The 16,280-nt window shown below is 41.9% G+C and overlaps 1 protein-coding gene across 1 annotated transcript in view; it reads right to left on the bottom strand.

Annotated features, from left to right (window-relative positions):
- LOC115768647 (ecdysone-induced protein 78C) overlaps positions 1-16,280 on the bottom strand; it is a 40,322-nt gene that overhangs the window by 21,150 nt on the left and 2,892 nt on the right. Inside the window, 2 exon segments of the mRNA XM_030713322.1 lie at positions 12,564-12,705; positions 12,786-12,900. Of these exon segments, the coding sequence (XP_030569182.1) occupies positions 12,564-12,705; positions 12,786-12,900 (257 nt within the window).

Raw genomic sequence — 16,280 nt, 5'->3', positions numbered from 1 at the left:
AGGCCAACGAGGCAGCAATTTTTATGTTTCCGGCTCTGATTAGAGCCGAAGATGCGCCCTAAACCGGAATGCAAATGCCAAGCGAGCCTAACTGGGCACAAATCAATTGGCCAAAGAAGAAGAAGCAGCAGCAGCGGCAGCAAAATCAAAGCAGCAGCAGCAGCAGCAATAATTGCAACCAGTTTTGCAATAGTCGCCGTGTGTTGAACTAAACCAGTTTTTTATTTACTTTTTTTATTTCATTTTTGGTTTTTTTGCCTTTTTTTTTTTTGGTACGGAAAATGTAGGAAGTAAAATGCAACAGCAGCAACAACAATAACAAAGCGACAGACAGGAAGTTGCAGGCCGTTTTGTGGTGTGTGAATGATGTGAATGAACCTGCGAATTGTGTGTGTGAAGGAGTAAGAGATACGCGTGTGTGTGTGTGTGTGTGTGTGCGAGTGTGTGTGAGCTGCTTGATTTAGGCTGATTACATTAATATTAAGCATACGACGCGTAAGACTGAATTATTTATGCCGTGGGAGCGAGAGAAAGAGAGAGAGAGACAGCGAAAGAGAGGGGTGCAAAAGGAAATGCGAAAGACAAAAAGAAAAGAAGAAGAATTCAATTTACCATTCAATTGGGAGCAGCTCAGAAATGCCTGCGCCCGTCCTGCCGCCAGCTTCAAGCGGCCGCTGTCCAAAAATAGGCGCTGCCTTTTCGCCTCAATTTTGTTGTTGTTATTGTTGTTATTGTTTTTGAGCGCCGCTCATTGGCTGTAGTTGTTGTTGTTGTTGTTGTTATTTATCTCGTGTTGATTTCAGAAACTTCACTTAAAGGCAACACTTTTGCCTCTTCTGCTTTAATTTCACTGCTCTGCTTTGGTTTGGTTTGGTTGGGTTTTTTTTTTTGTGTTGTATGCTTTACTTTTTGTATTTTCCTTTTCTCTGGTGACTTTTTTCACTGTCACTTCGGCGGCAGCTGGAATTGGGGAACTCTCTTCCACACACTGCAGCAGCAGCAGCAGCAGCGGCAGCGGGGCAGGCCGCAACTTCAACTTGATTTTGAAATTCAAATCACAATGCCCGCGAGCAATTTATGCAACACACTGTGGCGAGCTCTGGGACGCATCAATTGTTGCAAGTATTTGTGTGTGTGTGTGAGTGAGTATTGAACTCTTTAACGCACTTTTTAAGTTACAAACTTTTTCCGTTGATTTTGCTGACGAGCCTACAAAACCTTCTTCTGCTTTTCTGATTTTTTTTGTTATTTGCTTTTTTGATAAATACACAAAACGAACGCGAAATCGAGCTGCGAGCAGCGCTTGTTGTTGTGTTCGCTTTGGGGAGCGTTCGCGTGCCGCGCGCTTCAAGCAACGAGAGACAACTGTAAACGAGCAAACGAACGACAGCGAAGCGACGCGAACGAATAGCGGCCGCTGCTTTGGCGACGTCGACGCAAAGCTTTTACAGCAGCAGCAACCGCAGTCGCAGCAGCAGCAGCACTTCAAGAATATGAGAAGCAAAACAAAGAAGTGCAAAGAGCAGCAGGCACTGGCAGAGAGAGAGAGAGTCAGTCAAAGCTATTCAGAGCTGAGAGAGGGTGACGGCGAGGGAGAGCGAGAGCGCGTGCAAGCGGGCGAGCGACTGCTGCAGAGCGAGCTTTTTATTGCTTGCAGAACTTTCAAATGCAGCAGGAAACGTTGCAGTCACCAGCGACGGCGACGACGACGTCGACAGCGACTGCAAGCCAATTGAAATTGAGTAACGAGATTTAGCTGTCAGTGTGTATATGTGTGTGTGTTTGCATCCGTGAGATTGCAACGAAAAGCTGCCCAACCGGTGTTAGATGCATTTGCATTTTGAAGCTGCAACTGCGGCTGCTGCACATTTGGCAACGTGGCCGGCGGCACGTTTTACAATTTGCAACAGCCACCAACAGCAACACGAAAAAAAATGAAACGTTGCGGCTCAAACATGGCGACTGCTGGCAGTTACATAAGCCTTGATTTAGATGACGGCTTAGATGTGTGTACGTGCGAGTGTGTGCGTGTGTGTGTGTGTGTGTGTGTGTGAGTATTGGCAATAAGGAAGTAACTTTTCATGTCAGCTTTGTATGCATTGAATGTGCACTTTTTGATCAAGTTGCATGCCTCAAGGAAACAGAATAAGTCGTTTGACACTTTTCCGCTGACAGTTGCCAATTTTGTTGTTGCTTGCCCCAAAAACAAAAACTAAAGATAACTAAATAGATGAAAAAGTGAAGGAATTATATAAGTTAAGCTAACTAATGTTTCGAGTATTTTTATCAATATTTTGTTATTGTTTTAATTTTAGTTTGCTAAAATAAATGTTCCTTGTACAGTTACCGCAAAACACGCCCAATTACAGCTTTTATTTTTTGATAAAGAACTTGCAATGCAGTTTCCAGCTCGCGGCCCAAATGGTGCCAAGGCGCCACGCCCACGCCCACTAATTTATGAACGAATTGGTGGCTAAACATGGGCCCGTTATTGGCTTGCCAGCCCAGCTATTCCTGCAACTAATTTGCAGCACGCAACATGCAACAAACTGGAATAGGGTGCAGCGAGGCACAAGGGGCATGGGGGGCAACACGCGTCTCAAGTGCCGATTTCCTCAGCGGGCTTGCGGCATGTCAGGCACGTTTTAACACGCTGCCAGCTTTGATTTAATTTAGTAGCTGCTTGCAACACAAAGCAGCAGGAAGACACTCATCGATCACCGCCGCAAATGAGCAACATAATCATGTTGTTGATGATGATGATGATGATGATGATGATGAGCAGTTGTAGATACTTATATAAAGTTGTGTTTATGACAGCGCTGGCCAGCAGATCAACAGCAATTCAACATGCAACATCAACTTCAACTTCAACTCCACTTGATTAAGCAGTTAAATCAAACGGTCAGCATTGGTGCATGCAGCAGGCATGTAGCAAGAGCCGCAGCCGCGGTCGGAGGTGTTTCAACAAGTCTGTCAAAGTGTTGCCGCCGTGGCCACACTTGAGAGCACAGCACAGCACAGCACAGCACATGAGCTGCGGCGGCAAAAGGTCAACGCATTCTGCTGCTAAAGGGAAATGCCACACAACAGCAACAACGAGCAGCAGCAACAGCAACAACAACAACAACAACGTGCAACATCACTTAACGAAGCGGCGTGTTAATTGAAGACAGGCAGGCAACTGGCCAAAGCTGAGGTTCAGCTTGTTAGCCAGCGTCTCAGCTGCCGCTGCTGCTGCTGCTGCTGCTGTTGCAAGTGAAGCGTCCGCTTTGGCATTGCCGCCACTTGTGTGTTGCTGCTGCTGCTGTTGTTGCTGTGTGTTTTCGCATTTCTGGTAAAAATCAAACGCTTCACTGATTCGTGCGTCAGCAGCAAATGCGCCTCTTGCTGCTGCTGCTGCCGCTGTTGCTGTTGCAATCATGTCTGCTTGCATTTTGAGCTGCTTCCTCATTTTTGTTGCATGTGCAACCGCATAACTTAAATGCTTCGCTTGCCTGCCCGCACTTTGATCTGTGCAAATCTCTGCTGATTTTCTTTTTGTTTGTCTTGTTTTGTTTCGTTGTTGCTTTGTTGCAATTGCAAATTTGTTGCAATTAAATAGACACCCAAAGTGCAACTCAAGTGCTGGGCAAATTGCACGAAATAGACACAGTTCAGCTGCGTCATATTGAAATGTTTCTTTTTAGTTCATTTTTGAGCTGCATCAAAAGCTAAATAAGAGCATATATATAGATATATATATCTGTAAATGTAGTCTAAGTACTGTCCCACATCGTTTCATGCCACTTGCCACATTTATGAAATGCTCACTTCGTATCTTTAACATAGACTCAGGAATATGCTACTTTTTGTATATGACGCATTACTTTACCCCAAATGAGAAAACCTAAGTATAGCCTAGATATATTGTGGTAATTTTTGATATATATAAGATATATTCTACACTAGCAATATTCTATATTATAAATTACGAATATTTGTCGAAGCATTTATACCTAAATAGATACCCGGACCTAGGGAATATATATATTATATGAGCTCCCCCTGAGCAGACACAGCAGCTGTAAATACCCCTATTCCAACAATAACTATAACAATAAACTTCGCTAGTTATATAACTTTGCCACAGTCTGTGCGAAAAAGTTGTTGCCTTAATCATCTGCTGACTGCTGCAACCCGGCGGCAACTGCAACGGCAACGGCAACTGCTGCCACTCGCTTTGGTCAATTTATGTTTTCGCATAATGTGGCAATCACTTTTGGCTGCATAATGGAAATGCGTAATGTTTTTCCGGGTGGCGCCTTGCCCAACAATTCGCCAGATGTGCAAGCAAACGACGCGTGAAGTGGCAGCAACTGTTGCAGCAGCAGCAACTGTTGCAATTGGCAGCTTTATCAAAGCGGTTGCCGTCGCTGATAAAAGTGCACTTTGAAGCACGCAGAATCGCGGAAGCGTCAAGAAAAATGCGTGCAACGCCCGCTGGCCATTGAACCCCAAGGCGGGTGCAATTGTCAACGTACTGCGTGTTGTTGTTGTTGCTGCTGTTGCTGCTGCTGCTGTTGTTGTTGTTGTTGCTGCGATGACTCGTCAACTATTAAGTATACGCAGCAGCATGCATTTATACGGCGAATGGCAACGCATCATAATCATTTACTTTTGCACTAGCCGCGACAACAATGACTGCAACAACAGCAGCAACAACAACAACTGCAACAACAACTGCAACAACAACAGGCTCTGCGGTGCCTTGGCTAATTTTATAAACTTATTTATTTTATTTATTCAGCGTTGCCGTGATTTGTTTTTGTTTGTTGCGTTTAGTAAGTGCTTCACATTTATATAATTTTTTTCTTTTTTTCCCTTTGCATATACGGATTTTTATGATATTTACTAAGAAAATTTGTATGCAGCGCACGTTGCACGTTGCGCAGCATGGTAGGGGGCGGTGGTGGCAGTGGGCATGGCGGGTGGGTTGGGCTGTGTTATGGCTTAGTGTACTGTGATTGACATTTAGAAGTCAACGCTCGAGTCGCAGCTGTCGCTGCCATTGTCTGCCTCAACACCCAGCCACGACAACCTCTAATACCCTACAACAACAACAACAACAACAACAAGGGGGACAAAGTCAACGTGGGCGACAATTTCCGTGGTAATTTGTCGATGGATCTGTCATTCAATTGTGCGCACTAATTGGAAAATGCATCGCTGACGATTTGGCTAAGTATTTGTTTAGCTGCAATCGATAATTGCTTTAATTGTCGAAAAGTTGGCAGGGCAATGGGCAAAGTTTTATAGGTTAAGTAAAAGTACAGCTGCTAAGTGAAAATTAAATAAATCATATCATGAACTGATTTAGCTTAATTTGCGATGTAATATTCTCTTTTACTATAGTATAGTAATTCGATTTGCATCAAATCAGACAAAAGAGTGCAGCATAAAAGGTAGACCTATGCCCAGTTTTATGAAGTGAAATACATAGCAGAAAAACGAGGCTTTCTTTGAATGCATGACACATATCCTGGCCAAGGAATGTGCAATGTGATAGCAATGTGATAGCTATTTTTTAAATTTACCTAAATATTAACAAAAATATTGCTCTAAGTGTTGCCAGCATTAATTGCCTTCAAAGGAGAAAAGGAGAATAATTGGGAAAACCAAGCAACAGAGCTTCAGATATATTCAAATTCTATTCTATCTAAGTGACAGCAACTAACTTTAGACAAATAAACAATACCATGTTATGATATTATCTTATGTAAAAACAAGCACAGAAACCGCAGATTTAAAACCCTTAAGGAACTAGTCTGTCAGACTGACAAATTGGCTGTCGATGCTGATCTGAAATATATATACATTATGAGGTCGGGGATGTCTTTATCTATGCCTTCCAGCTTACTTGACTTAATTATAGTACAGCTAACTAAATCTTTTACTTATGATAATTGTAGGAATTAATAAGAATAAGAACCACAGACCTCGAGGCGAAACTTTGCTATTCTTTATCAATGTTATCGCATTAAAGAAGACGAAGAGACAATGCCACACAATGCCACAACTCTTGTTCTAATTGATCTGTCAGTTCTGCCCAAACTCAACTTGCAACTGTCGAATTCTGCCAAGCTACCTTTTGCCAACCAAACTTACCACCAATTGCTGCAAATGCCCCAGTTTTAGCCGCCACCAGCTGAAACTCTTTGAGAGGGACAAAGAACTTTGGCTATGCGACTCATTAGGCCCAAATGCCAGCAGCTGCCCAGGTAAGCCCAGGTAAGCGTCAGGTGTGAAGGCAGCACATTTATCAGACAATGGCAATTTCTGTGCCATTTTTTTTTTTGGCGGTTCTTTCGAGCGTAAAAAGTGCGCTGTGCTGTGTGATTTTTTGGCTATTTAAGCAGAGTGCACACAAATTACGCATACGCCGTGTGGAAAGTTACCCCAAAAAAAAAAAAAAAAAAAAAATGAAAAAAAGGCAAACGACCTGCCTTGAATTCCGCCCGTTGACTCATTTTTTGGGCAAATAAATTTGCAATTGATGCAGAAATGTGTAAATTTTACAGCAGCAGCAGCGATAACAAGAATTTGTTTCTTTTTTTTTTTGGCAAGAACAAATACGATTATTCATACGACAACAACAACAACAACAGCAGCAACTGTTGCTGCTGTGCACAAAACTTTGCAACATTTTGTGCATTGAACTTTGCGGCTGCAGTTCACAATTGTTATTATTATAATTTTTTTTTATATTTATTTTTTTGCATATTCTTTGAGCTCTTTTGTCAGCCGAAAATATGTGCAAAAATCTGTTGTTGACGTCGCGACGTCGCTCGTTTGTTTACTCTGCCAGTTTTCTTGCGAATTTTTGCGCAGCGACAAAGTGTTAATTCAACAACAAATAGACAACGACAGCAACACCAAGAGCAGGAGCGAGAAGTGCAGCAGGCGAGCGAGTTAATTGCGATGTTGCTGCGGGCCGCGCGCATGCGTAACGCGGCAGCAACATCAACAGGCGACAGCAACACTGACAAAGTGAGGCGCAGGCAGGTTGCATAAATTACAGCAGCAGCAGCCATTAGCTGCTAGAATGTTGCAAGCAGGCGTGGCAAGCGCGGCACATGCAACTGCAACAGGTGCTGCTGCTCTTTACAATGTATTTATTGCTGCGGCTAACTTGTTTACATTTATTTTATTTATTTTGTGGCTTTTCATTTATGTTTACTTAACTTTGCATTGTCGCCAAAAATGAATTGTGAACATATTTGAAATGCTAAATGTTTATAAATAAATCACTCACAGCAACAACAACAACAACAGCAACAGCAACACATTTTAAATACATAATTAAAAATTAAACGATCTTTCAGCAGCAACAAAATTTGCGTTTTTTTTCACGTCTTTGTTGATGTTTGCAGTTCGTTTGCTGAAAACTCATAAAAATTGCGTGCATTGGACTTTGGTTTCTGAGCTGGCAGAACCGCAACAACAACAGCAACAACAACAGCAACAACAGCAGCAGCAGCAGCAGCAACATCAGCGGAAGTGACTGCGACGACAGCAACTGAAAGTGAAAGGCGCTCGAAGAATGCAAAAGGAAGTGAAAAGCAGCCGCTTTATTGGAGTCATTTTTTTATTTTGACTTTTTTTTGTCATTTTTTTTTGGATTTTTGTTGGGTGCATTGAACAGGGAACCGCTGTGAAAACGCGGGTCGCATCGAGCTGAACTGAACCCAGCTAATGCCCAAACTTATTAGGTGTTAAGTAATATATTATTAAATTAAATTTGCATGTTTATAATTAAAAGTTAATATACATAAGTATTTATATGCATAAGTATTAAAAAAATTTAATTATAAAGTGCTGTGTATATTATTTAAGTAATTTGTTGTTAAATTGTTAAAAATAATATACTATAAACCATGTACGAGCATCTTAAGCTCTTTTAAGTCACAAGAAATGAAAAATTATTAATATAATAAAATGTTTTTCATTTGAGAAGAATATCTCATAAATTGTTTCATTTTAGTTTCAATTAAATAAATATTTTGAGGCACGCATAAATTTAAGAATATAAATAAATAAAGCAAAAAGCCATTAGCTTGTCAAATGTTTTCTTTAAGTGGCCTTTATCCGATATTCTTACAACTCATTTGCCATAATTTCCCTCTAAAAGCCAGTAAAATCAAACAGATCGCGAGTTTGGCTTTTTGTTTTAACATGTTTATATTTCTCTGTCAGTTTCAATTGCCAAATAAAATAAAAAACACAAATCCAAACAATGGAGTTGGCGGCAAACAATGGCAAAAGGTGTTGCTGTTGCGCTTTAATGTAGCCCAGCCACAAAGCACAACAAAGCGCGGCAACTGCACAACAACAATGGGCCAAAGCAGCATAGAAACAGCGACAACGACGGCAACACAATTCGCATTCGTCTAGAACTTGGCTGTGGATGTTGTATGTGGCCTGTCAGCTGACCCAGTTTAGGCCACAATTACAATTCCGTCTCAAAGTCTTGTTTGTCTTGGCTGCGCAGACGCAGCAGCAGCAGCAGCAGCAGCAGCAGCAGCAACAGCAACAGCTTGTTTTTGGCTGCCCAAAGTGGCATCTACAACAGCAACAAGAGCCGCAGCCACGTCAGATCTGTGTGTTGCTGACATTTGATAGTTTGCTTTCAAATTGACTACAATTGGAGTCAGAGTCGAAGTTGGAGTCGAGTGGAGCCGTTCTTTGTAACTGTGTCGCCATGATAGTTGCTGTTGTTGCTGTTGTTGCTGTAGCTGTTGCCGCTGGCGACAATTGTGTGCCCATTCCCAAGCCACACTGCCCCAAAATTGTCGCTAGTTTGGCGTTTTAATTGCATTTCGATTGACAGACGACAACACGCATACGCCACGTGTGACAGCTGAACAGATCCAAACATTCGCAATTATCCCAACAGAACAAAATTTGATTAATTCAGATATACAAGCTGAGGATGCGGCTACCTCTGCCACAGAATGCGGCACGTTTGTGCGCGTTTGTGGCATGTGTTTAATGTGTGACCCAATTTCCGGCAGCTAAATTACTTCCCAATGGTACCGACTGCAAGTTACACTTAAATATCAAATTAATCTTAAAAGTAAGAGACAAAAACAGCTTTAAGTTGTTTCCCCCAAAAGCATTTAGCTGATTTAGTATATAATTAAAGCACATAGAAATCTGCAAGCTTCATTAAAGCACACAAAAGCTTTTAGACTGTTGAAAGTTCTAACCAATCTTAAAGCTTGATTATTCAGAATCATATTCATTTACGTCTAGCGAGCTTTTTCTTGACACTTAAGCACAGAAAAGCTGATATATATAAAAGCTATAAATAAGACATATATAAATAAGAGCTCTTACCTAATCTTAAAAGTTGATTTTTCAGAAAATGAAAGCTCTAACAAGTTTCTCCTTGAAGATATATAAATAAGAGCTCTTACCTAATCTTAAAAGTTGATTTGTCAGAAAATTAAAGCTCTAACAAATTTCTACTTGAAATAAACATTAGGTTTATCAATGCTCTGACTAAACTTAAAACTAGACTTATGAGAAGCTTAACACATTACATTCAACAAGATTCTTTTAAAAGCTTTAAGCACACTTTGAAGTAAAGCTATTATTTTTTACAAGTTGCCTCTTAGAGCTTAAGTCTATTTTAGGTTTGTCGTCAAAAGCTTTAAGATTAACAAGTTGGCTCTTAAAGCTTAAAACATATGACTTGCGAAAAACTGGATTAAGTGTAGATTAAACTAACTTAAAGTTTAACGTTTAACAACTTCCTTGGGGTTTGCAAAAGCTCTTATTAATCTTAAAGCTTGACCAGCAGCACAAGCTAGAAACTTTAAGTTGTACAAGTTGCCTTTTAAAGTGCATTAGGTGCATTTATGAAGCTTTATCTATTACAATTCGCTCACTATATTCCGCCTTGCTCTAACTGTTTTTAGTTCGCAAAAGTCTTCTGTTGCCTGCTGCTCTATTTAAATCGAGCGCTGTGCCACTTTCAGCTGGTGTCATTGAACCATAAGCGCAGCAGCTCTTGCAACAAATGTGAGGCACGCCCACTCGCAGCATAATTGCATTTAGTTAGCTCTTTGCATGACGTGAGTTGACCCAAAAAACAAAAAATAATAATAAAAATGTTTTTTCAAGCTGCCAGCTAAATAATTTAAGGCACTTTCAGAGTTGAATTGGGCGAGCAATGTGTTTGGTTCCCTCTTTTTTTTGGAGCTAGATCGTAATGAAAATAACAAACTTAATTGGAAATTCTCTCACGGCGTGCGATTGGCAAAATGGCATTGCCATAAAATCAAAAAGGCCGAGCCAAAAGCTTAATTAAACAGCAGCAAATCAAAACGCCCAGCAACAACAGCAGCAACTGTTGCAGCTACAACAACAGCAATCACAAGCTGCCAGCAAAGCAATTGAAGTGAATTATTGAAACTTTCCATATGCAACGGGCGCAGTTAAAGGATTGAGGAAGCTGCAAGTTTGAGAAAACTTGCTGGAAAAATCATTAAAATTGGCGAAAAGCAAACACGAACTCATCTCTCTATCTCTCTCTCTCCCCCTCTGTGTGGGCTGGAGAGGATTGGCCCGGCTTGGCGTGGGCAACGCCGTTCGAAATGAAGGAAGTGTTTGCTCAACGCAACGCAACGCGAACAAAGGCCATTAAAAATGGCAACAAATGTTGCAGGGCGACTAATAAATGTTGCAAGCAGCGACAACAACAGCAACAACAACAGCTTTGACAGTGACAACGGCAACAACTGCAACAAATGTCTGTCACACACACACACCCACTGCGCCTGCAATTGCCCCCACGCTGCCCCCTCCACTGCACTCCAGCCGTCGCTCGTCGCTGCCTCCACATCCCTTTCACGTTTTAGGCAATTAATTGTGCAACATCAAATAAATTGCATTTAAACGCAACAACTGCAACGTTGTCTGCAGCAACTGTTGCCGTTGCAGCAACATTTTCGGTCTGACAAGCTTCATAAAAACTAATTTGTTTTTGCTTTTTTTTGAGAGTCTCCTTTTTGTGATTGCCGTGTGTGGATTGAGTTAACCAGGAAGTAGTACTCCTACATATGCCACAAAATGTCTATGCAACAGCCAAAAACTGCTGCTGCTGGCGGCGCATTGCTTGTGCGCTTTTCCCCAATGGGGCTTTACAGCTTGTTAACGAACAACTAAGATAATCAAGTTGGATGAATTAGACTTTAAGGCGCAGCTTTGTGTTTTGCTGGGCAAGAGACTTAACCAAGACAAACCACAGAAGAAAGTGCGGAAGACAAATTGAAGACAAGGTGATGTACGGTATCGCCTTTCTATGCGATTTTCATGACATAATGTATTGCCTACTAAGTTGTGCCTTACGATTGAGAGGGAAAGAAAGTCCAATTATACGATTGGTAGAAATACAGATGAATAATAGAGCGAGGCGATTGAGCGATATAGAAAACAAGTTAGAAAGATTAAGAAATTGAGATAAACTGTGAATGAAATTAAGTGGAGAGCGAAGGATAGGGAGAAAGTGAGATTGGATGTCATAATAGCCATTATACAAACAGTTTTCTATATCATATTACATAAAACAAACATATCTAAAGCAATCCCAAAGTATAATTAACTTTGGTCCCAACCATTGCATTTATCTAATCATAATCGATAGATGCCAACATTGGGAGATAGTAAAATTTAGCCCGCACCTTGTATATGAAAATATTTACTGCTCGCAATATTTTCAGTACAACGGGCAATTGTAAATAGAAGACGTAATTGCAGTGGAAAATCAGGTTTACAAATCAAACATAAAGTAGGGTTTAGACATTGAACTGTTTTATCTCAATCCATTCAAAATGCCAATCATTTTTCGGGATAATATTTCTGTACGTTCTAAACTCTCTTTTCGATGATACTTAAGGTAATGAGAATCACATAGAGAGGCGATGTACATGTGAAACGTAAATGAAAGATAATGTCAGACGCAACAGACGAATACAATTCGATCTACCCAGAAAATATATATACTTATATATAACAAATATATAGCTTATTGGATCAGTTTATAGACCTGATAAACAGCGTAGACTTTTTGGAGCAAGATATGTGTGCAGCAGCTTCTTACATAATATAAGCTGAAGCAGCTACCAATTAAAGTATTATCAAATCAATTATATTAAGTAATAAAAACCAGCCTGACTTATGAGTAGCAAGTATTAGCGTAGTCATGTTTAGACTATCTAAATTTAATAGGGGCCTATTAATTAAACAAGCCGTGCTGAGACATTGCCTTAGAGCACAGCTGAGCAGCAGATTAAGAGCTCAAGTCTGTCGGATACTTATCGAACTGTCCAATAACCATTGGCAGCCGCTCGACAGTTGGCAGACACAATCTCTGATCGGCATAAGTGTAAAATCTGCCAACGCTTTAACAGTTGGCTAATAAAGCTGACCACGATGACAACAAGCGACTAGGTGCAGCCGCCATTCACTTGCCGAGCAGCAGCTTGGGCAAAGTCTTAAGCCTAGATGGAGCTACTTACAGTCACGGCTCATGCCAGCCGAGAGGCATTTCTTGAAGCGGCAATATTGACAGCGATTCCGATTCAGGCGTATGACCAGGCACTTGCCGTCGCGCAGGCAGCGATATTCGATTTGCTTCTGAATGCTGCGACGAAAGAAGCCCTGCAACATGTAAACACAAGACATGAGAGAAAGAGAGAGAGAGAGAGAGGGGGAGGAGAGAGGGGGAGGGGGGAACTTACCTTGCAACCCTCGCAGGAGGTTACACCATAATGATAGCCCGATGCCTTGTCGCCGCAAACTTTGCAGGGCACAAACGACTTTGAGGAGACGCCGTTGTTGCCGTTGTTGTTGCTGCTGTTGTTGTTGTTGTTGTTGTTGTTGCTGTTGCAATTCCCGTTGCTGCTGCTGCTGTTGTTGTGGTTGCTGCTGCTGCTGCCGTTGCTGGAGTCAACGATGCCGAATTGTTGCTGCTGCTGCGAGAGCTGCTGTTGTTGTTGCTGCTGATGCAACTGTTGCTGCTGCGCGTGTTGCTGCTGCCCGTGTTGCTGCTGCTGCTGCTGTTGCGAGTGTTGCTCTGCAATGACAAAGTGCATTTGTTGTTAACTCTAGCTGTTCACATTACTCATACGCCACTTGGGCAGGCGCCACAAATTGTCTCGCTGTGGCAATTTGCTAAATGCGCGCGACTATCGCCTGCTCCACATCTGCCGCATGTTGCTCGTCGCTCGTCGCTTGTCGATTGTCGCTTGTCGCCTCATTTGTCAGTGACAAAAACACTGACAGCTCGCCTGTCAATACACTCCCCCGACGAGTTGGCAAAGAAAACGGAAGCGTGCTCCATGCGATTGGCAGCTCTAATGGAATCCGTGGGCGGCTTACATTAGGTGAATCCAGGGAAATGGTCAGACCAAATCAGATTAATGGAGCACGCGCTGTGGCAATGTGTATGTGGCATGCCACGGCTAAGCGGCGAAATTACATTTAAATATAAATTTTAATTTAATGCGTATGCATAACTATAACTAGCGACGCTTGACGCTCTATAATTCGCAACCAGTTAAAGCAGCGTTTTTATAGCCTGAATCCATGGAAAGGGTAAAAAACGGGTATAAAGATCCAATGCAAATGTATATAACAGACAGAGGGAAACATCTGCGACTCTTTTAAGTATATATATTCTTGATCAGCATCAATAGCCGAGTCGATCTAGCCATGTACGTCTGTCTGTCCTTCCATCTTTCAGTCTATCAGTCTGCCCTTATATATGAACGAGTCGATCTTGAGCCCAGAAATTTTGAACGTAGATCCTCCTGTTGCCCACGCAGTAAGAACTTGTTTTCGGTAATCATAACCTGCCCCGTTTCCAAGCAATCGATAAAAATTGATGTCGAAATCCTGTTTTTTGAGCCAGTCTCTTTGGTCTTAATAGCCAGATTCACCAAATTTGACTTATAGCTTCTAGCAAAGTATCTTTCATTTTGCAGGCAAGAGAAGGAAAAACCTTCAAAATGTCAAGTCTCTAGATCTTGTCTTTAGGCTCAATGAGTTTATACAAAGGGACAGACAGACGGACAGAGACACAAACGGGCAGAGAGACAGACGACTCAGCTATTGATACTGATCAAGAATATATATGTACCTCATGAAATCGGCGTTCTCTACTTTAATGTGTTACACATTTCGTGACTGGATTATAATACTCTCTACAAGGCTATAAAAGAAGTATGCTTGACAATATGCTTTGGCCTACAAGATATTGTAGTAAAAAAGTACTTAAAAGGCAATTACCCTATAAATTTAATCTGCTTTTAAGGCTTAAGCACTTTTGTTGGCGTCTACAGCTTTAATATAAAGCTGGCAACTGGTAGAGGAAAACACATTTTGCGAGCGCAGCGCTTGCAGCAGCAAGAAGCAAACAAATTCAAATGCAGCTCAAAAGTGCATTCAACTTCAGCAGCGACAACAGCAGCAACATTGATGATGGCTGCTTGAATGTGTGATAAGCGAAAATGCCAAAAAAAACAAGTAAAAACAACAAAATCACGTATACGCCACCTACACAAAGGCAGCAGCAGCAGCAAGGGGAAGCGGGCAGCGGGCAGCGGGCAGTGGATTGTCGTCAGTCACGGGGAAAAGCGGCAACAACAACAACTTGCAACAGCCGCACAATTTTCACTGCAAGCGCCGAAAATTTGCAATGCAAATTGCTGAGAGGCAGCAACAGCAACTGCAACAGCAACAGCTCGTAGAAAATTGTGCGCTTCTTGGCATTTCATTTCATTTCAATTTGCCTTTTTCTAATGCAAAAAAAGAAAGAAGAGGAGAAAAAAGGCAAATGAACTAAGCGCGGAGTTTGAACTGCGCGTGTGGCAGTTGTTGCAGCAATCGGCATTGCCACACCTCGAAATGCGAGGCGAAATGAAATGAAATTAATGTGCAAGTTGCACGAACTGGACGCAACGTTGCAGTTGCAAGCAGTTGGAGGCGGGGCATGCCCCACTGCTACGCGCTTGTGCAATTGCAAATTGAATTTTCAGCCAAGGCGCTGGAAAATGTCAGCAGCAAAGGAAATTCAAGTGGCAGTCGCCGTCGCTGCTGCTGCTGCTGCTGCTGCTTTACTTGATTTTCGCGCCGCGTTCAAATGCAAATCACTTGGCCGCCTTTGTGAGTTGACAATTTGGACGCCATTGTTGCTGCTGCGGCAGGGACTGGAGCAGGGGCAGCTGCCCGGCATTTCCGCGTTGCCAGACAGCGGCCAGCGATAGACAAGCCACAAGCAACCGCGGCGACGACCAGTTCATAATTTTTGTTGCAACTTGTTTTCTTTTCTGATAAAAAGAAGCAAAAAAACAAATAAGAGTCTCTAGTCGGGAGTGCCCGACTAGGAGATTCCCTGTACCCTGTTCAACCTCATTTTCAACAGTAGATCTTATTGTTCTATAGAATATTTGTGTATTGCCAAGAAATCAATTGCATTAAAACTGTGGCCATAGCTATAAAATGAAACATACTTGATATATGTATATATATACAATTCTGGAAGCTGCATGTCAAGTTTGGAGAAAAACAGGATTTCGATATCGATTTGTATCGATAACTTGCAGACTATCGGGAAAAATATACGGTACTAGGAGGACCTAAGTTTAAAAATGCAAGTCTCTAGCTGTTAAAGGTTCTGAGATCCTCTAGATCGACTCGGCTATTGATGCTGATCAAGCCTATATGGGATCGGAGATGCTTCCTTCTGCCTGAAACATACTTTTGCACAAAAACAGTATGCCCCTTTTACCCATTTTGAATGGGTTCAGGGTATATAAGTAGAAAGGAAAACTGATTGAATGCTTGGCACTGACTGACTGACTGGCAGTTAAATAAATGACAGCTGAGCATCGTTAGCGACAGCAACTAGTTTTGGGCGGCAAATCTCCCCTCCCCACCCTCCCTGCCTACTGCTCTTCACTCCTTCCGCAGTTTAATTTGTTTTGCCGCCTCACTAATTGCAGCAATTAAATGCTGCTAATAAATCCTTGCCAGCAATTCTGCAACCCAATTAGAAAGCGGGCAAAACTCGAATGCCGCAAGTTTGCTCGAGCACTTAGTTGGCCATGCGGCAAACTCATTTGGACCCTCACGCAACGCAGTTGCCAGAGAACAGCCCAAACATTTGCAAATCAACAACTTCAAGTACTTGAAATATATGAGAGCCTGAAGTTTGAAATTGGGCTGCACTTAAA

The sequence above is a fragment of the Drosophila novamexicana genome, unplaced genomic scaffold (assembly GCF_003285875.2).
Source record: "Drosophila novamexicana strain 15010-1031.04,08,12 unplaced genomic scaffold, DnovRS2.1 tig00000009-arrow-pilon, whole genome shotgun sequence".
Classification (NCBI taxonomy): Eukaryota; Metazoa; Arthropoda; class Insecta; order Diptera; family Drosophilidae; genus Drosophila; species Drosophila novamexicana.
The sequence above is the reverse complement of the archived record's forward strand: the minus strand, read 5'-3'. Positions and strand labels throughout refer to the sequence as shown.